At 42.8% G+C, this 22,311-nt stretch overlaps 1 protein-coding gene across 1 annotated transcript; it reads left to right on the top strand.

Moving 5' to 3' along the window:
* The first annotated feature begins 1,260 nt into the window (after window positions 1–1,260).
* On the top strand, window positions 1,261–14,775 carry TMED7 (transmembrane p24 trafficking protein 7). Its single transcript, XM_045999962.1, has 3 exons — window positions 1,261–1,756; window positions 7,076–7,321; window positions 11,742–14,775. The coding sequence occupies exons 1-3, from the start codon at window positions 1,565–1,567 to the stop codon at window positions 11,976–11,978; spliced, it is 675 nt and encodes a 224-aa protein (XP_045855918.1). The 5' UTR covers window positions 1,261–1,564; the 3' UTR covers window positions 11,979–14,775.
* The last annotated feature ends 7,536 nt before the right edge of the window (window positions 14,776–22,311 follow it).

Genomic DNA, 22,311 nt, shown 5'->3' with positions numbered 1-22,311 from the left:
TGCTCTCTCCCTCTGCTGCTCCCCCAGCTTGTTCTCTCTCTCTCTCTCTCTGTGTCCAATGAATAAACAAAATGTCAAAAGAAAATAGAACCCATGTTTCCTACTTTGAAATTCATTCTTTCTTCCTCTCCAGACAATGCTTCTGTTTCTGGCCCAGTTCTCACCAAGGTGCAATCTCCTCCAGATCTTATCTCCTTAGGGGTCCTCTCCCCACTGCAGAGGCTTCGGGCACCACAGGCCACTGGAGGTCCTGCATCTCCCTCCTTACCAACACCCCTTACCCCCACTCAGCCTCTTCCTCCACCTCCCTCCCTTCCCTGCCTGGCTCCTATCCACCTCACCCTATTTACTTCTCATAAAGCCCTCTACCACCTTCTGCTGATCATCTTTGAGTGCGTGAGCCTCACCATGGTCATTTCTTTAAAAATGGCATGATCTCTAAGATGTGCTCATATGCACAAGAAAATGTATAATTTAAGAAATCAATACATTTGTTACTATTACCTACAGGGGTTTTTTTTAAGTTTTTTTTTTTTTTTTTTTTTTTGACAGACAGATCACAAGTAGGCAGAGAGGCAGGCAGAGAGTGAGGGGGGAAGCAGGCTCACTGCTGAGCAGGGAGCCCGATGTGGGGCTCGATCCCAGGGCCCTGGAATCATGACCCGAGCCAAAGGCAGAGGCTTTAACCCACTGAGCCACCCAGGCGCCCCATATTACCTACAGTTTTTTTTAAAGCACTCCAGCACAAACCAGGCTGTGATCATAGGCAAGTTACTCAACTTTTTGGATCCTCAATTTACTCATCACGAAAATAGGTGTCATCATACCTGACTGCGCAGGACTTGTGTAATACGCTTGGCCCACGGTGCCTGATAAGGAGCGCTCAAATGACGTTTATTTTTATTTAACAAAAGCTTATTGAGTGCTTACAATACCAAAAAATAAGGTACTCTCTGCAAGTACTGAAACCCTGTAATAATGCTGTGGGTAAGGCAATACTGTCTTCATTGTACAGATGCGAACGCTGAAGCAGAGCGGTTAACGTGGTACCTGCAGGAGGCAAGCCCCACCTAGACACCAGCGGGACACGCCCTTCTCTTTAGCCCCGCCCCGCCACGTTCTGGACGATGGCCCCGCCCCTCGCCTCCGGAGCCGAAGGCAGAGAAGCCGACGTCTCGCGAGCTTCCACGTACACACTCCAACGCCTCTCCGCCTCTGCGCGGGGAGAGCACATCCGGGTTGCTGGAGCAGGTGCCTCAGGCCCCGCCTCCTTCTTCCAGGCGCTCGCCCCACTTCCGGCCATCTCAGGCCTTTTCCGCCGGTGCCGCGGCGGCCTTATCTCCGCTTTGTAGGTCGTTTCTGGCGCCAGGCCCCGGTCCCAGCGCACCACTCGCCGGCGCCCAGCGGCTCGCTCCTCCTCCCGAATCTCTCCGAGGCTCGGAGCGACTCTGCCGTGCGTCTTCGCGGGCCGCCCGGGCTGAGGCCTGCCGCGCGCGGCAAGTCGGCGCCGACCTGACCCCGCGTCTCCCCGCAGCTCCGTTGAGGCCGCCGCCGTCGCCTCGGGATGCCGGGGCCGGGGTCGGCGCAGCGCTGGGCGGCCGCCGCGGGCCGTTGGGGCTGCAGGCTGCTCGCGCTGCTGCTGCTGGTGCCGGGGCCCGGCGGCGCCTCCGAGATCACCTTCGAGCTGCCGGACAATGCCAAGCAGTGCTTCTACGAGGACATCACGCAGGGCACCAAGTGCACTCTCGAGTTCCAGGTACTCCGTGCTCTCGAAATCCAGGGGCCTCAGCTCGCGGTGCCGGGGTCGGGGCTGCAGCCTCCTTGCCCCCTCCGTCCTGCCGTGGTTTTTCCGTTCTTTGGCCGAGTCAGGAATCACCCCTGGGTAGCCGATGCGGGGCATTGGCCTTTCCTGTTCCAAACCTGGGGCGAGAGCCATTTTAGACCAGATAGGAAGATGCGTGGATTCCAGAAACGCTTCCTGTGCCTGTGACTTGTCCTTCCATGCTCCGGTGGCCTGCATTTCAACGCCCATCGAACTTCCCTCCTTGAAAGACTCTCCTTTCTTAAGAAAAAGTTCTTCCTGTTCTGTGGCGCTCAGTGTCCCGTCCCCTGCTCTCCCTGACCCGCACCTCCACTTTAGTCAGATTTGAAGGACGGCCAGTATCTCGTTCCACTGCTTTTCAGTTTTTCCACTGATGTTAGTAGGACTTTTAGGTGAATTCTGCCCCCTGTCACGGGAAGAGCTCCATGGGAGGCCGGGTGAACACCTGCCAAAGGTGTAGAACGAAGAGGTGTGATCAGTGAGAGGCCCCTTTTTGTCTTTGGGATTTTATAGAAAACGGACTTTAATCCACAGAATGTAGTTTATTAAGTTTGTTACAACAGTCTTTATTTCTGTTTTCCTTGGTAGGCTGACTTAACATTTGAGTAGCTCTTGAGTGGTAGGTGCTGGTGATTACAGAAGTGGTTCAAAAAGCTTGGGTCACTGCCATCATTCTTGATTCCCTACCCATCCTGCCCTTTCCCTTTTTCCCCTCCCATCCTACGCTTTTCTTAGTAATTGCTCATTCATCAAGACTCTGCTTAAAAAAAAAAAGGACTTTGCTTTAAGAGCAGAAAATAGGAGATAAAATGATCTGTTTGGGGGAGCGATGAGGGCTTCCTTTAGGAAGTAATTTTAAGCTCAACTCTGAAGGATTAGTTGTACATACTTTGGTAAGGGGGATGAGGGAGTAGCCTTTGCAAGAGTGACTGGGTATTTGAGGACCATTGAGAGATCCAGTATAGTTGGGAATAGGGAGCCAGAGGAAGGGAGGTCAGGTGCCAGACCATGTGCCTTGCTGGCCTGGTTAAAGATTTTAGTTTTTCCTAAGAGTATGGGAAAGCTCTCAGGGTTGTAAGCAGTGCAGTGCTGTGATCCAGGTGTTTTGGGTAGTCATATGGATATTCACTTGTGCAGGTAGAGATATTAGAGTGTTTCAGAGTGCCTGTGGAAGACTGACGCGGAGAGTACTAGAGTGGGCCAGGCTTCTAGGATGGGAGCTGTGGGGAAGGAGGAAAGTGAAGGGATTGGAGAGAAGTTAGTAGGTGAAATCAAGAACTTGGTGATGATTTGGCTTTTGTGAGTGAAGGGAGGGAGGCTAAGGATCACCCTCTGGTTTGTTTAACTTCATGGATCAGAGCCAGGGGACAGAAAAGAAAGTAGCAGGGCTGGCAGTACGGAAGTGTGAGTGTGTTTCAGGTGTCAGCATCAAGACACTGTGCTTGGTGCTGAGAAGACTACCACTACTATTACAGGGTAAAAAAAATTAGATCTTTTATGTAGCAGGATATAGAAACAGTTCTTTTTTACTTACAAAGCTGAGGCTTTGGAAGCTTTAAACAGGGTCACAAAACTTAGCCAGGAGCAGAATCAGTATGCATCCCAGGTTAAATTCTCATTTTAGTATATACACCACCTCCCAAAGATCAGTAGGCTGACCTTGACCTCCGGGAGCTTCCACGGACACATTACAGTCATGCAGTGTTAAAGGCAAGAGCGAAAATGCACGCTCGGTACAGTGCTGGCCAAAGGCAAGGGGATCCTCAGGGAAAGGTAGCTGAGGGGCTGATGTTTGAGCTGTGTCTAGGAGATACAGAACTTACTCTACAAGACAGCAGAGGGGGAAGGCCATCCTAGCCAGGTAGATTGTGAGACTCAATTCCTGAAATCAGCTTGAGCCCCCATGAAATTCGGAGAGTAATAGTGTTGCTTTGTAACTGTGGATCTGGTAGCGCTAGCGGTCGATCCTACCAGTTTGTCAGCACTGTTTATGGGTAACAGATCGATGATGAAACACTCTTGCTGAAACTGCCCCCCTAAAAGCCTGTGCTGTCGAGACTGGTTACTAGGTAGGAATATCTCGATGTGACCAGCAAGATAGGAAAACAAACAAAAAAACCAGCCAGGCCTCCATTTGGGGCTCAGTGGTTCCAGGGCTCACTGGTTCTCTGCACACTCGGGTGCTTCCTCATCTGAGAGTCTGTCTGTCCTCAGAGGGAGGACAAAGGAACCCACACCTAACTTCCCAACCTCTTTCTGTGAGACAGCTTTTGACTCTGATAGTTTCTATTTTTCTCCTGTAATAAGCTATAGATTGGTAAGCATTGCCATTGTGGGTCCTGATTCTTTAACAGACAGGACCTGTTTAACCTGTGGCTGATTATGCAGGTGTAGAACAGACTGGTTCGGAGACCTTCGGGCCCTCTGCTATTTCTGGAACACAGAGTGAAGAAGGGTATAAAAGAGGTGCCAAGGCTACCTTGAAGGAGGTGCAGAGGAGTGGTTTGGCATTGTTTTTACTTTTCTGGAGATCACAGGAATTGAGAAAAGGTTTTAAGCGAATGGGGCATGGGGAGGTGGGAAGGTTGCCCCCCTACATGTGGGGAGTGGGGAGGCTACTGGCATTTGGTGGTTGGAAACCAGAGAGGCTGCTCAATGGGCTGCGGTGCCCAGGGCCACCCAGCCCCCTCCCACGAAGAATTATCCAGCCCTAAGGAAGCTGAGGCTGAGAATGAACCCCTGGGTTGGAGGAAGGAGAGATGGGGTTGTGGGAAAACCTTTTAGGAAGTAGTGCCTTTACTTTAGTCCTGTCTAGAGTAGGCCTTGGATAAGGAATGGAAGAGATGGGATGAATTTGAGAGAGGCAGTAACGTCAGGAGATTTCTGTGAGAACTGGACAAGTAGGGACACTTAGTTCGGGATGATTCCCAGTTTCTAATTTCTGTGACCAGACAGATCGTGAAGGGGTACTTTTTAAATCTGAAATAAGATTACTTGTTTTAAAGTTTGGTGGAGTAGAAGTGGCATGATGATTAATTCTGGTCCTATTCCATTTGTGTACACATTTGATAATCAAATACAGCAGCCACACATGAACACTTGGATTTTTAAAAAAAATGCTTCTGCTTTCAGCTCAGGTCATGATCTCAGGGTCCTGGGATCGAAGCTCTACATCTGGCTCTCTGCTCAGTAGGGAGCCTGCTTCCCTTCCTCTCTCTCTGCCTGCCTTTCTGCCTACTTGTGGTCTCTGTCTGTCAAATAAATAAATAAATAAAATCTTTAAAAAAAAAGTCATGATTTTCACTTGGATGAAAGGTTGACATTTGGAGGAGTGGTAATCCAATTGTTAAGATGCTTTTTATATCAAAACATTATATCCCTATGTTAATATATGATCTTGTAGTTAGTTCAGTTATCCGTCTTGTCTCCTACGTGACAAAAGGTCACATTAGCAGCCAGTCCTTCTTTGAAGTGCAGGGTTGGATCTCTGTCCTACAAATCTATAAAGTCAATATTAAGCTAACCAAGAGGGTTCAAGCCTGAAAGTACAGGCTTGTACCCACCCCTGTCCCCATCTCAGGGTGCTTGGGAGCCCTCACACGCATGTCTCTCACATCTTTCCCAACTTTGCAACTTGCACCCTTCCTTTCCTCTGTCCTATGTCCCTCCCTCTCTATTCCTGCTTATTTCTCCCTCCTATAAGGAGGACTTTATCCTCCCTAATCCTTTTCTGACTATACCCGTCCCATTACCTCAGGAAAAATCTCCCTCTCCTTCTGTGCAACCCCTGTGGCCTATAAACTGTAACTGATTAAGCATAAGCCCTTGAAAACAGCTCCAGAATCCTCCTCAGAACTTTTCATTTACCTCCCCCACCCCAGCTTTCTTTTCTTTTTTTTTTTTTATATTTATTTTTATTTGTTTATTTACAGCATAACAGTGTTCATTGTTTTGGGATCACACCCAGTGCTCCATGCAGTACGTGCACTCCCTATTACCCACCACCTGGTTCCTCAACCTCCCACCCCCCCCACCCCCCTGCCGCCCCTTCATAACCCTCTGGTTGTTTTTCAGAGTCCATAGTCTCTCATGGTTCATCTCCCCTTCCAGTTTCCCTCAACTCCCTCTCCGAAGCTCTATTTTTAATTTCTTCAGGAATCTCCACACTGTTCTCCAAAGTGGCTGCACTAACTTGCATTCCCACCAACAGTGTAAGAGGGTTCCCCTTTCTCCACATCCTCTCCAACACACGTTGTTTCCTGTCTTGCTAATTTTGGCCATTCTAACTGGTGTTAGGTGGTATCTCAATGTTGTTTTAATTTGAATCTCCCTGATGGCTAGTGATAATGAACATTTTTTCATGTGTCTGATCCCAGCTTTCTTTTCAAACATGCTTGCTCTAAAATCCAAGCTTTCCAGATAAGCAGAAGATTTGTTTGCTTTTGTTCTGTTTTGTTTTTGCTTTAATCACAAGTGTACAGACAATATAGTTTAGTCCTTAATATTTCTTTGGAGAACAGATTTGTAAAATAATAGTAAACTCTTAGATACCCCAGAAGTCTGTTCAGTTCATAATGTAGTTCAAAACAAAATATGTATCACATTCCATATAACTGACTTATAGAAGCACTTATGAAACAAACCTGTCTGTAATTCGTCAGTAAGATGAGTTGAAGTTCTGTAATAGAAACATGCTTGGGGTGTCATGCCAGGGGCCGGTCTGCTTTCCTACTTCACTGAATTATCCGTGTGTGTGCTTGGATGGTGCTGAGAGGAAACCACGGGAGAAGATTTGGGGAGGGAGAATATTACATGACGGTGAGCTTAAGGGACAAGAGTCTGACTTTGGAATTCAGGTTCTGCCTCGGCGTTTTGCTAGATGAGCAATCTTGGGTAGGTTGCTTATCTTAATCCCATTTCTTAGCTTGTCAGATGGGAGAGCTAGAACTCTCTCTTGTAGGGTCATTGGGAGAATCAAGTGATTCCCTCCCTTAACTAGAACAGTTGCATGGCTGGTTAGCTAGTTCCCTCTCTTGTCATAAGGAAATTTGTTTGGTTTCTATAAAGCTTCAGTTGAACTGACATCTGCCTCCCAAATTCCATCCCCTGCTGGATTGAAATAAAAGTAAAATTGCCTGTGATAGGGAAAATCCTTTGTCGATAGCCTTATTGTCATTTTAACAGGAAATCTGGTTATTTTCTCAAACTCATTAGTTGCAATGATGTCTCCCCTCCCCACCCTTTTCTCTACAGGTGATTACTGGCGGTCACTATGATGTAGACTGTCGACTAGAAGATCCTGATGGTAACGTGTTATACAAAGAGATGAAGAAACAGTATGATAGCTTTACCTTCACAGCCTCCAAAAATGGGACATACAAATTTTGTTTCAGCAATGAATTTTCTACTTTCACACACAAAACCGTCTATTTTGATTTTCAAGTTGGAGAAGACCCACCTTTGTTTCCTAGCGAGAACCGAGTCAGTGCTCTTACCCAGGTAAATAAAGCGTCAGCAATATAGCGGTGTGCTTAAAGAGGGAGAAGCATAAATTAATATGCCTTAACTTACTGACAAACACAGAAGTTTGAGGCTTTTACACAGTCTTTAAGATCTGTCTTAGTTCTTACAGTAGATTAAGCCTTTCACAGAGAACTTTGGGCATTTTTGGTGAAAACCACTGTTAAAGGATGTTATGAACTTTAAGGTGTAAAGAAAATAAACCTTGAAATAGGAGGATCACTTCTGTGGGAAAAGAAGTTTAGGAAGACTGGACAGTGCTCCCACATTGTGAAGGCGTGGAGGGATGTGATTTCATTAACTGGAAATAAAATGATGCCTTAATTGATGCATAAATATGCCACAGGCAGTGTTTACCAGTGTTTAGTGTCAATTCGCACTGCTATTAGAATAGTGTTTGCTGTAACTTAAAGTAAAATATTAAGGATTAGTGGTAAGTCATCTAACAAAAAATAGTTAAAGGGCACCTTGGTGGCTCAGTTGGTTAAGCAGTCTTGATTTTGGCTCAGGGTCTCAAGGTCCTGGGATTGAGTCCTGAGTAGGGCTCTGCACTTGGCTTGGGGGTCTGCCTGAGGATTTTCTGTCTCCCTCTGCCCCTACCATCTCTAAAATAAATCAGTCGATCTTAAAAAAAAATAGTTAAGGAAGATAAAGGTAGATTGGATTTTATTTTGATGAAGACCTTAAGGAGAGAAAGATAAGGAAAGAAATTGGAAGTCAATGAACAGATGCTGCTCAGGTGATGAGAAGGACTCTTTAATTTCCAGTTTAAATGTAGTCTGAGCTTAGATTGTATCTAAGATACTCAGTTGGGTATCCGGAGGAATTATTTGCTATCTACTTGTTAGGACCTTAAACTGGTATTTCATTCTTCCCAGGTTCTAGTTAGTCTGTTGGCCAAAGTCATACGGTGATAGAGGCAGTTTTGAATAATGTGTAAGAGCCTTAATTCCTAAACCTACTGTGAGCATTAACAGGATATATTTACATGCTTGTGCTTTTAGAATTTTAGCATCCTGTAAGAATGGCACTTTGTTTTGTTTTTTAAAGATTATTTATTTATTTATTTGGCAGAGAGAGAGAGAGCACAAGCTGGGGGGATAAGCAGGCTCCCGCTAAGTAGGGAGCCTGACTCGGGCCTCCATCCCAGGACCCTGGGATCATGACCCAAGCCAAAGGCAGGTGCTTAACGACTGAACCACCCAGGCATCCCAGCACTTTGCTTTGTAAAAAGATTTATCTTTGAAGCCCTTGTTTATAACTTAACCTTCATGAATTTTAATTTGTATAGGAAGGTAGCTTGCCCTAAAAGCCTGAATAGATAAATATAAGAAATACATGGTAATAAAGCAGTTGGTATTTTTTTTAATAGTACAATGAGGAATTACTATTTTTTTTTAAGATTTTATTTATTTATTTGACACAGAGAGAGATCACAAGCAGGCAGAGAGGCAGGCAGAGGGAGAGGGGGAAGCAGGCTTCAAGCGGAGAGCCCGATGTGGGGCTTAATCCCAGGACCCTGAGACCATGACCTGAGCCGAAGCCAGAGGCTTAACCCACTGAGCCACCCAGGCACCCCAACAGTTGGTATTTTTTATCCATTTATTCATCTCACATTTTTTATCTTTTCTTAGTCTTAACTTTTCTCCTTTCAAAGAGCTAGTAAGTCCCTCATACAGTAGTGATACTTACAAAGCAGCTGTTCACACCTTAAAGTGAAAAAAAATTACCAGCTGGTAAATGCAAAAAAATTATAGAGTTGTTGTAAATTCCTGTTTTTCACCTGTTAAGAAGGCGATGGGTCTGGAGTAGACTGTGGTTACCGGTCCCTGCTAAACCACTAGGTGAAAGGCTGAGGGGAGGTTTACGGTAACTGGATCACACTGATAACTACCTCAACCTAATGACCAATCCCGGATGGAGAGATAACTAGGCGTTGTATGTCGTCTATGTGTCTTTGCATTGAGGACGTAGGTAGCGTTGTCTGGGAGGTGTTCCCATCCAGAACATTGTGTCTGAATCCCTTCAAGTGTCTTGCTCCAATACCAGTTTACAGGAAAAACAGGACGGAGGAACACCATGAGGATACATGGTCAGCAAAATCCAGGAAGTTGGAAATGCTGCAGGACAGTGGGCCCATTTCTTCCAACAGACAGGAAGGGAAAGAAGCGGGAAGAGAACCTAAAGATTCAAGTAGACTTAAAAGACACATCAACCAAGTGACTGTGTCCAAGTTGTTTGGATTCAGATTTGGAAACAACTCTTTTGAGATACTTGGGGAAATTTGAACATTCACTTTCAATCGAAACATTTAAAAACTATTTTGATTATTTTGTGGGTGATAATGCCCCTGGGGTTACAGTTTTCAGGGTTGCCTTTCAGAAATGAGTATAAAGTGTTCGAGTATCACTGAAATGATAACACACAAGGGATTTGCCTTAAGTAAATGAGAGCGGGGAGGAAAATAGGTGAGGAATACTTGTTGGTGAAACAAGATGAGCCGTGGGTTCTTTACCGACATGAGGGTTCACTGGACTGTGCTCTTCTGAATGCGAACTTGAATATGAACGTTTCTGCTTAGGGTTTCCCTTTTGTCCCTACATTTTCTGTCTCAAAAATTACATGAATCCATATAGTTGGTCCCTTAATTTGTGTGCTTTTCTTTCATCCAGCACTTCTTAACCCTCACTCCATGTCGGGCTTCAGGGAATCCTTAAACATTCTGAATTTGTGTCAGATCCTTAACTTCTATGCATACTTCCAGGGTTAGCCCGCATACCACTCTGACAATGCTTGGAAAGTAGAGATCGGTGGAAGCACATCTGTAGCCCCCTACCACAAATTAGAAGGCATTCGTTTTAGCACATTTTTGCTAATCTTTGATTCCTTGGGGCCTAAACAAGAAGAGCAAAGATGTCGGGTATTCTAATAGACACCTGTGGTTTGTGGACCACATAATTTCTTGCACTTGTTAGAACCGTTCTGATGGAATATTTTTATAAATGATTTCTTTCATACTTACTTTGGTAGAACTTTATTAAATGTTTGGATTCTTTTCCAGTGTCTATATTCCTTCATTAAAATTAAGGCAGGAAAAAAATATTCCCAGAATCTTTGGAGAGATTCTGTGGATTTATTAGTAAATGGAGGGAAGAAGCTGTAAAAGTTATAAACACATTAGGAGACGTGAGTCCAAATAACTTTGTAACATAGAGGTATTATAGTGACTGAGTTAGTTTAACGATTTTGGGATCCAAAGGTGAGAGAGGAGCAGAAAGGAACGTTGGAAGTTTGCTAAGATGAACTTCATTTAGTGGGAGAATTTTCCAGAATACAGGAAAGTAGTAATCTTCACCACCTTCCTCCCCATGCTTCCCACACTCAGTGTTCCTCGTCACTGACCTCTGTCATAAAAATGTTTTTCCTTTGTATGGCTGTGCATAATATACGTTCCTTCCGTAGTGATGAGGGGAAAAAACCCTCAGATTATTTTAAAAATTCTTTGTATATGGTTTGTGATATAGAATAAGTATAATTTAATAATTGTATGATTATATACTAGTATATATTATATAATATATAGATAGATAATATGTTATATAAAATAATATATAATTATATGATAAAACATGTAAACATAATAAAGTGTGTATTTCATCACTAGAATTAAGTTTTCAGCAGTAGAAGAATACTGAACTCTGCCGTATAAAAGAAAGTTTAGACATTCAACCCTTCTCGAAGCAGATCATGTGATGAACGTGTAGAGAGGTGAGGTGCCGTCCGTCAGGTGATGGCTTACAGACTGATGCCATGGTGAAGCTGGAACTTCTTCCCATCGAGAACGGTCCTATAGGTTCCGCTGACTGGCAGGAGGAAGGAGACATACTTAGCAAATGGGTAAATTAAAAAACGAAAGACTTTGATGCTCTGACCGATCACTCTCGAGACTCAGCTGCTTTTAAAATCGTTAACTTCGATTCAATCTGTTTTTGTGTCATACTTGGTTTATTTTTGTAGACATTTGGCTTTTGATTTGTCTTCTTACTCATCAAATTTACTAACCTGCCATTCTCGTCCTCCTAAGTCTTCCTCATGGAGGAACCTGAACTTGAAATTCTGTCACCACCAACCGTTAACAGTTAAGTGTTCCTGCCACTGTTAGCTCAGCATTCCATCTAGCACCTGAGCGCTGCTACAGCTGTGACTTTCCCAGGTGGTGCAAGCCGCTGCCTCCCTGAATCTCCATCCTCAGGAGTTGCCCTCAGGGGGCATAGCCAGCACCACTGGCCTGCACGAATGAGCGAGCCAGAGCCACTTCCGTAGCGGACTAATCAAATGAGGAATGGAGATGAGATTGAAAGATGAGTTACACATACTAACTGGAAATCTTTCTCTTTAGATGGAATCTGCCTGTGTCTCCATTCACGAAGCTCTAAAGTCTGTCATCGACTATCAGACTCACTTCCGTTTGCGAGAAGCTCAAGGCCGAAGCCGAGCAGAAGACCTAAATACCAGAGTGGCCTACTGGTCCGTAGGAGAAGCCCTCATTCTCTTGGTGGTCAGCATAGGGCAGGTGTTTCTCCTGAAAAGCTTTTTCTCCGATAAAAGAACCACCACAACTCGAGTCGGATCCTAACTACGGTTTGAGAGTTGACACACCATTGCCACCATAATATTGCTGTCCTCTAATTAATTGTAGGTACCGAAGAACTTAATATTGGCAACATTTTTAAACCTTCCTCATACACTTTTGGGGGGGGGGGTGTACCGTGCATATCCCCAAACTGTGGAAAGGACACCTTTTTTTATTTGTAAAGGTAGAAAAACTTTGGAACTTATTTTGGGCTCCCCACGTTAAATAGTCAGCACCAGTGATCTTTTCTTGGTTGCTTCTATCTACTCTTCGCACACTAAACTTTGGTATTTTGATTCCTTTTAGCCATTTAAAAGTACTTTTCTTATAGGTAGTGGATATTTTAAAAACCTTCAGTTTAACGTCTTGTGTGTTGTGGAGGAAGAAAATGACCTTTTAATTGTTTATAGTAAAGTTTTGTTTTTCAGAAAACCAAACGTGATTAACTGTAGCCCAGGCCCTATTCTGCACTGTTTAATTTGGGGGTGGGGGGAGCCACCGTGGAAATGTTAGTTAATATTGATATAATTTTAAATTGATGCATCATGGTATAATTTATTTCTTGCTAGTTTGGGAAATGTCAGATTTTTGGGTTTTGTGTTTATTCTATGACTTACAAACAGATACATTCTTTTTTTCATGAAGACATTCTTACCACAGGGAAAATAGTATGTTTCAATAGTGTAACAGTTTATACAGGCCTTAAAAATTAGACCGTTAAACAGGTAGAGTAATTACAGAAAAACATAAGATTCTATAATGGGAGGCAAATTAAATGAGAAAAGTTTTAGCTAGTTATCGGCACATACTACATTTTCAGTGCTTTTACAGAGACAAAAGGTGGTCTGTTTCATTTTAACATTTTGATTGGCTGGTTCGGGCCCTAATGTGGTTTCAATGTCTGAGTCATTCCTGGCTTAAATTAACAGTTGTAATATTTGTATTGTAAAAGTGCCATATATTTTATCCTGATGGGTGTGATGCACTGAGAAGTCAGTTTCTTTGGGTTTTTTCTTTCTTTCTTTCTTGGTTTGGTTTGGTTTGGTTTTTGGTTTTTGGTTTTTGTCTTGCACATGTAATTTGTACAATCTCTGGTTAGCCACCCCAACATGATTTAAAACTTTAGAATGCTGTGTGTTTCTTATTTGATAATCTTCATCAATTGTACTGCATTTAATGAATATTAAACAGTGCATATTCTGTACACTATAGGGTTTAGACTGTGTTTGTATTTTATAACTTGTGTAGACTGAGCTGATCGAAATAAGATTTGTTCAGGTATTCCAGAAGAGAATATGAGACAAATGTGAAACTATAGGTGTTTAAAGCTTTTCTGCTGTTTAAAAAAGAAAAAAAAAAAAGCAACTGCTTTTTGCCCTGCCTCCCTCCTCCACCCAAGACTGTGGAGTGCTGAACAAGGCTATCCTATTGTAGAGACTCTGATAAGTGACACAAAGCTAGCATACTGATTGAATAGTTCTAGTCACTTACCACTACGGACTAGAAATTAATTCCTAATGCTAAGCTGTCTTTAACCGTCTTCGAAAAGCATGTATGCTTCTGCAGGTAAGAGCAAAACGAATTCACCGTTGTCATGCTTGCTAACTTCAGGTGCCCACTGTGTAGCAAGGGACGAACCCGTTTTCAACCCTTGAATTCTAAAAATTTCTAAGACCAAGTGGCAACTCCTTAAACTGTGTATCAGCAACTGAAGTCTAAGATTTTGCAGATTTATCTGTTTGGTTTCTTGCAGTAGATTTGTCCTACAGCTTTGTAAGTGTCCCTCTAGACAGATTTGCACATTTTCAGCACTAGCTTTAATGTGACTGATAAGTATGGGCGTATGTCCGGTGTCCTTCTCTCTAATTGCCTGTCTGCTCTGTCGCCTTCAGACACTTAATACCATAACGAAGCAGAGCCGGGTACCCTCAGTGCCCGGAGTTAGCAAAAGTAATGCAGTCATTTGATCTGGGCCTATCAAGACCTCATCATACTGGACTACTACCATAAATAACTTCTGATGACACCCTTTTAAGACCTGTTAAAATTTCTGAAATCGCCCCTGTCACCTGCTGTAGAAGATAGTACAGGCTTAGTCTCATCTGTATGTAACTGGTTCAAGTTTGATGGCTGTCTGTACTGAACTGGGTGTGTAGAGATAAATTAGAAAATACATCTCTACAGACCTAAATGTCAAGACCTTTTTTCTTTCTTCCTCCTACTATATAATTTGTAGCTCATCTTTTTTCTTTAATCTTTTCATAACTTGTTGGAACAGTTTGAGTTTCCCAAATATTTATGTTTAGACAGATGGCTCAGAATATATATTTAACATCACTAGCTGTATATATTTTTAAAGTAAAATAAATAATGGAAAGGGACTTGATACACAAGTTTATTGCTAAAATTCCAACTGTGTTAAGATATTACTTTGCTAATAATCTAAACATTCTTTTTTCTATTAAACAAATGGTTTGTGGTTCGCAGCTTTCATCCTGACTGATATGATATCGACTTTGAAAATACAGTGAACTGAAAAGCAGTTTTATCTTTGAAAGATTTCATTTAAATCTCTGTACATCCATTTTTGCTTCAGTTTGTAAATGTGTAACATTTGTAGTTAAATAGGACAAAACAGACCCTATGACTATTGTTTTAAAAAATTAAACAAGTTAATATTTAATAATTCAAAGGGGGTTTTCATTTACTTTTGAAAAGAAAATTTTCTCTAAACAGATGTTGGTTCTCCGGGATTGCACCAATCAACTCTTGTAGAATAAAAAAAAAAACTTTCAACAAACTGACTTCACTTGTTTCTGTCAGGATTTGTCCTTTTAAAGCTCATTATAAACTTGCAGCTTGGGCTATAGTTTGTAGCGAGAGTGATTTTTTTTTTTTCTTTTCTTTTTTTTTTTTTTTAAGGCTCCACACCCAGTGTGGAGGCCACAGGGCTCGATCTCACAACCTTGAGTTCATAACCTGAGCTGAAATCAAGAGACAGATGCTCAACTGACTGAGCCACCTAGGCACCCAAGAGAGTGATTTTTATTCGGTATTTCATTTAAACATCTCAGGGGCTGGCCAAGAAAAAAAGATAAAGAAGAATACCACCTCTAAACTACCTCCTTATTAGCCTTTGTATATTTCTTACTAAAAGTTTGGGTGAAAAGGAGTTAAGCCCTCAGTTCCCTAAAAAGCTCTTCATTTGTTTTATATGTTCAATACCAAGTTTCCTCAAGTTTTTTTTCTTCCCCTTCATAATGCAGTCATAGGAGACGTTCTGGTTCCTGGGCAAAATTCAACAAAAGTAGCAGAGAAGGAACAGTAAACCTAGGTTAATATTTATTGAACACATATCCTGTGTCAGGTGCTATGCTAAGTATTTTACTTGGAGCGACACATTTCATCTTGGTGATAATCCTGTGAACTAAGGATATTCTTCCCATTTCACAGATGAGATAGAGGCAGCAATAGGTTAAGGAGCCTTCCTGTATCTCAGTCATGAGCATCAGTGGTGTGATCCGGCTCCAGAGCCCTCTCCAGCCACTCTGGCACTGCCTTCCACACCCCAACTCGGGTTAGATCTCAAAAGGTTTCGCTGGCTTGCTTTCAGTATAGCTCAACAGCGGGTCAGGGCTTTTTGGCTTTGGAGTCACAGCCAAGTTCAAATCATGGTTGTGTGACCTCACACAAAGGATTTTATGAACTCCATGTATTTCTGTTTCTTCATCTATTGCTAAGGTAATTTCTACTATAATGGGAGGTGTTTGTGAAACACTTAGCCTCAGTGCCTATCACATAGAAGTACTTAATAAACAGCTCTATTTTTCTCATTGGTCCAGTTCTAGTTTCTTGCTCTTTAGTTTCTAAAGTTCTCACTATAGCCTCTGTTCTGTGGCTCTTAAATGATATGTAACACAAGTGTGAAAGTTTATTTACCATGTACTTCGTAGTCTGCTAGAAGTTTCAAAAATGAGTAAGACAGTCAGACCACCAGGAGCTTAACTTATTTGAGGGAGACAGGATAGCTCTACGGGCAACTAATGTTACATAAGTAGTGAACCAACTTGGAGTCTTAAGACATTCTAGGATGCTCAGAGTGAAAGAGGTCATGTGGATCTAAAGACTTACTGCCCAAGGAGTTTAACTCTGTCTCCCCACAGGAGAAGCCCATGGTTGTCTAATTAGGCCAGTGATTACATGGATTAATCTCTAATTCAGGGATATGGACTGTTAGCCAGTCCCTGTTGTTATGTATTGAAGAAACATGTTAACTTTGTTAATAATAAACGTGATGTTTGATCTAACTTCTCTGTCATGGTTGCTTCCAAATTTGGGGAGGAAATAGAAGGATGTTATCTCTAAACCACCAAATGCGCTGTTTTTCAGTCCATATCTCTCCATTTTATCCATAATATATTAGAAGCGATCATATTACTTGCTGGAATCAGGATAGATGAGGATTAACACTGGTCTGGTACAATCTCTTAGCACTGGTAACTACTAGTGATTACTACTTTAATAAAGAAAAGGCAACACGAGAATTTTTGAGAATCAGTGGTTCAAAGGGTAAAATCCACTCAATCCACCATCCACTTGGGTGTATTTCGGTTACTTTTATGGATACGTGTATATATATATTTTAAAGAGTTGGTATTATATTGCCTGAATAAGATTTTCAACTTAAAATTGTAAAATCTGACATTCTGCAGAAGTCGTTAAATATATATAATTTAAAGAGGAATAATGTAAAGCATACATTCATATAACCAGTACTCAGGTTAAATGCGGCATTGTGAGCACTGTAGTTGGCTTCTGTGTGTCCTGAACTGACCACGTCCTTGACCTTCCCCACTAAGCATAACTAATGTTCTGATGGTAATGAAAATTGTTTTCTTATTTTCCTTTTTATCCTTACCAGTTTTGTGTAGTAGTTCTTCTCAAGCGTGTGAAAGAGGACCCCAACCTCCACCTGAGAATGCAGGCCAGGTGACTCCCTGTGGCATTCTTGTGAACCCCTGAACACAGGGCCCAGCTAAGCTGTGCGCAGGCTCTTGACCCAGAGACACTAGGAGATAACAGAAGTATGCTACTGGGGACGGGCAAGTTTGTGGTCACTGGTCACAGAGCACAGAAAATGAACATACAGCTAAAGTCGCATTTAATAATTTGAGACCTGGGGTGATTTCATCTTCCTTGAAAGGTTTTTGTTTCTCTCTGCCAAGTGCCTAAGGTCATTAGCAGTCTGGAACCTCAGGCTTTAGAGTCTCCGTCCCCCTCCAGATGATCCACTACACTGCACTCTGTACCCCCACTCCAGGCTACAACCAGTGGGCTCCAGTCTTTGGGTGGAGACCAAACCCAACCATTCCCTTTCTACTCTATCTAAATTTTTTTTGTTGTTGTTGTTGATGAAAATACACCTCTGCCTCTCCACTAATTCCTTTAGACAAGGCAAAAGAGCTCTGGCACTATTTCCTGAACGCTAATCCTCTCCGTTAATTTTTGACCTGGTAAATCCTATCTTTTATGTCTTCAAGCAGATGCTTACTGTTTCCTCATGTTTCATCTTCAGTGAGAACACTGGTCCAAATGACCTCTTTTCTCATTACCACCTCCAGAAATCCAAGATTACACCTGCTCTTAAATAAGACATGTAACCTCTGTTCGTTGATTCTCCACCTCACCCTTGGGTGACTCAAGGAAGGAGTTCCAGGTGACCCCCACCCCAGATGCTATATACCCATTTATTAGTGAGTGACTCATTTCATTCATTCAGCAACTATCTCTTCAGCGCCAAGTATGTTCTGTGCTTTACCCCTAGAAATAGGAATTTGGGGATAGACAAATTACTGTTTTGTTCCAGGAGACGGACAGGTCAGTTTTCACCTGAAAGGTTAGTTTAACATGGGGTAAACCCCTTAAAATGATTTACAAGATTTTGCGTATATCTTTAGTCTTCTGGAGAGTTTGTGGTTTTCATCACACTCTTGAGGGAGTCTATGACTGAAGTAGTTTTAAAGAATCACTGCTCTGTGCGATATTAGAGTAATTTTAGCTTTTTTTATATTAATAAAAAGGTTTAGGGGTGCCTGGGTGGCTCAGTGGGTTAAAGCCTCTGCCTTCGGCTCGGGTCATGGTCCCAGGGTCCTGGGATCGAGTTCTGCATCGGGCTGTCTGCTCAGCGGGAAGCCTGCTTCCTCTCTCTCCACCTGCCTCTCTGCCTACTTGTGATCTCTGTCTGTCAATAAATAAATAAATCCTTAATAAATAAATAGGTTTAGAGTCTAAGCCCAATTTATTACTCATTCTGCATTGCAAGAATTGGAGGGTTGGGTATTGCTTAGCTTAAGAATAAAACTCCCTACCATTCATTAGATGCTTGATGAAATATCTACTGTGGGATAGGCAATGGGGTTCCTGGCATAAATACGATAGTTTCTCTGGACACAGACCCTAAACAGAAAATTAGAATATCTTACCTGAAAGTAGTAGTTCTCAAACATGGAGATGATATAAGAATCAACTAGTCTACTTGTAAAATACTGACCTTTCTCAGGTTCCTTCCCCTGACCCTGAAACTTTGATTCATTAGTTCTGGAATGAGTCTTGGAATTCTCTCCCCCCACCCCCGCAAGGATTCTGATGAAGTGTTGTTATATCACATTCTGAGAAGCATGGTAAACTCTTTTGTAATACTACGTGACTGCTCCTCTGTATTCTACAATCAGGCAGTCTAATTTATTTTCTCCTGGGAACAGTGCTTTTTCCCCCATGGTACCAGCTAAGAAACCGAAACACAGAACAGTTGAGTTGACTTGCCCACAGTCACACGGTTAGCGCTAGAACCAGGGTTCAAGGGCTACAAGCTACAGGGGCAGGCTGGTGTCTCCCCTGTGTGTATGTAGGTAGCTTCCCAGCCATGCAGAGATATGGGAAGAGCTTATACTGACCCTCAGTGGCTCTCGTTTCCAGGGTCTCCCTGTTAAATTTATGGTTAGTCTGCTGGTCTACTGCTCACCTCAGGTGAGACCACAACTTCAGGCGGGCGGAGCTGTGGGCTTTCCCCATTCATTTCCTCCCAAGTTTGGAATTTTTATTGCCAGCGTCATTAGGAATGGACTTTGCCATTCATTGCAAATCAAGTTAGCTCTCTCCAGCAGTGGAATTCCTGGCCCAGTGTGGCCCCAACGCAGGTGGGGAGTCTGTGGGGTTTGGGAGATCAGAAAATCTTCCAGAAAGAATGCAACAGACTCCCACTACTCCTGCCCACAATTTGCAGAGTTTTGAAAAATGAATAAATGATTCTCAGTTTGTTGTTTGCCTTTGGTCAATTTCCAGAGTCCTCAAATGATTGCTTGGACAATTTTTTCCAGTTTACTTTTTTTTTTTTGGCACGGCGGGCAGTGGGGGCAGTGAGATTTGACATCTTCACTCTATCATTGCTAGAATCCCAGCTGTCCATTTTGTCAGGCCTGGGATTTGATTTTAGCCCACCTACCATCTAGTAAATTATCTAATAAATTAGTAACTAGGTGCTGTTTAATGGGTGCTGTCAGAAAACACAAGACTCCCGGCACAGAAACAAAGGACTTGGTTACCTGTGGCACAGCAACAAGTGTAACCATCAGCATATTTGCAGTGGTTCTTCTTGGTCACAAGTCCCATGAGGGTGACACGAAGAGGCTTAGGTGGCTGCTACACACGCAGTGGGTTTGGGTCATGTCTGAGGAACACGGAACTTGAGGAACCCACCACTTTTAAAGCAAGCAGTAAACAAGTCTGTTCTTTGTCCTGGAGGGGGACATCCCCTCATGTCTCAAGGTTGCTCCCTATAAACACCAGCCTGGGAAATGGCTCAGTTAAGGAGTAGTCAGGGTCTTGCGTTCTTGATGAACCCAGCAAGACATGCAGGAACATGAGAGGCAGAGGCACATGATCACTGTCTCTCCCCGCTCATTTTACCTAGTTTATTGGAATGAAGTTGTTAATAATATCTTCCATCTTTTAAATTTCTTACAATTTGTAGTGTAGCAGTGCTTCCTTTTTACTTCTAGTATGATTTGTGTCTTTCTGTCCCTTTTTTTTTCCTGAGTAGTTTTACCAGTACTTACTAATTCTATTAGTCTTTTCCAAGAACCATCTTTTACTCTTGTTGATCCTCAGTTACTTTTTTCTACTTCTTTGCCTTCTGGTCTTATTTTCATTATTTACATTTTTTTTCTCTCTTTGAATTTAATTCCCTGCCCCCCCAACCCCCAATTTCTTGTTATGGATGTTTAGAAAGTTGATTCTCTGGCTTTGTTTTTCTTTCTTTTTTATTGGCTTTGTTTTCTAATACATAATTTTAAGATTAGAAATTCCCCTCTAGGGGCGCCTGGGTGGCTCAGTGGTTTAGGCCACTGCCTTCGGCTCAGGTCATGATCTCAGGGTCCTGAGATCGAGTTCCGCATCGGGCTCTCTGCTCGGCAGGGAGCCTGCTTCCCTCTCACTCTCTCTGCTTGCCTCTCTGCCTACTTGTGATCTCTCTCTGTCAAATAAATAAATAAATAAAATCTTAAAAAAAAAAAAAAAAGAAATTCCCCTCTAGGGGCACCTGGGTGGCTCAGTGGGTTGGGGCCTTTGCCTTCCGCTCCGGTCATGATTCCAGGGTCCTGGGATCGAGCCCCCCGTGTGGGGCTCTCTGCTCAGCAGGGAGCCTGCTTCCCCCCACCCCGCCTGCCTCTCTACTTGTGCGTGCTCTCTCTCTCTGTCAAAATAAATAAACAATCTTAAAAAAAAAGTTCCCCTCTAGTTTTATTTTTAGTTATATCCCACAAGGTTTGATATATGGTATTTTTAGTAATACCTAGACCAAAATCTGTGTTTCAGTTTTTTAATTTGTTTTGATTTTTCTTTGTTGAGATGCGCTCTGTGGCCAAAAATATGGTCTAGTTTTGTTACTGCCTAATTTTGTTAATGTCCCCTGTGTCCTTGAATATGTATCCTAAAATTGTATTGGGTGCCATAATCTATGTCAGTCAGGTCAAGTTCATTAATCATGTTCAAGTCATTTCCATCCTTACCTAGTTATGTATGAGTATGCATACGTTAGATATCCAGGAAAATGGTAGAGTAAGCTAAAGAAGTCAGAGGTTCAAGATCTTGAAAACACAGCATTTAATGCCTAACATTTCAGGGGTGTGAAGCCACAAGAAAAACATTTTACATGTGGAGAGGAGGCATCTCTTTTCTGATTTAATTAGCACTCTTCTCCACTTTGCTCCTATCAGTCATTCATTCATCATTGCCAATGAATGGATCTTGAGTTGCCTTGCTTGTTCTTACGTCTTTTGTCTTTCTTTTGGACTAGACTGCAATGAGAACTGGAACCACATGTGTCTTCTCGATGCTATATCCCTCCTGCCGGTTACAGAGATGATACCAGATATTTGTGGCATAAATGACTGGTGCATTTTCTTGAAATGTATACTTGATAATTTGAGGAGAAAACCAATTAAACTCATAGCCAATTTAACACATTTTCTTAGTATATCACATGAATATTTACGAAGAACAATGCAAATTTGGACCAATTTAAAATATAAAATGGAACACTTCAAGTAAATTTGCCCTTGACACTGGTGACTCAGGGTTGATTTATGCATGCCACGTGGTGGTGAATGGGAAATAAATGTTTCTCAAACTTGTCATTAGTGGTACTTCAGTGAAAAAACTGAAAAGCACTGATTTGAATGGTTGTCAGGTGAAGTACAGGCAGAGGAAATTTTGGCGGGGAGTAGGGATTTCCTCAGTATTAAAAAAATGGAGGTAGAGAGGATTGGTGAACTGGGTTGATAGGGTACGAGTAGGATTGGGGTCTTGAGATAGATAGGGTAGAATTAGATATTTGGCTTTATAAAGCTTTTTATGATTTTTGATTGCATTTTTGTTCTCCATTCATATTCAGCGGAGTTCCATTCTGTTTCTTTTGGGCGAAGAAACCCTAGAGAGGAAACTGGCTTTTTCGCAGGGGTTGATGCGCAGCGCATCCCTGCCAAGGGATGTGGCCAACGCCAGCACCCGTCAGTGAAGGGGCCCCAAAGGGAAAGGAGAAGCCAGGGGGCAGCCTTGAGGACCGGGAGAGCGGCAGGACCTCGGGAAGGGTATAGAGTTTGGGTAAGCCTGGGGATTCTTTCCTTCAGAGTTTAGGGAGTCCTGTCCGGGATGCGCGAAGGCAGCAGCTGCAGCCCTCATCCCAACACCCAAATCCGTACGGAGCAGACACGCTGGCATCGGCCGCACACACGGCCTCCGAGCCAGGACGCCCGGGGACATTAAAAAGCAACAGCAACAG

The sequence above is a fragment of the Meles meles genome, chromosome 3 (assembly GCF_922984935.1).
Source record: "Meles meles chromosome 3, mMelMel3.1 paternal haplotype, whole genome shotgun sequence".
Classification (NCBI taxonomy): domain Eukaryota; kingdom Metazoa; phylum Chordata; class Mammalia; order Carnivora; family Mustelidae; genus Meles; species Meles meles.
Note: the sequence above shows the minus strand (reverse complement) of the source record. Positions and strands in the feature narration are given on the sequence as shown.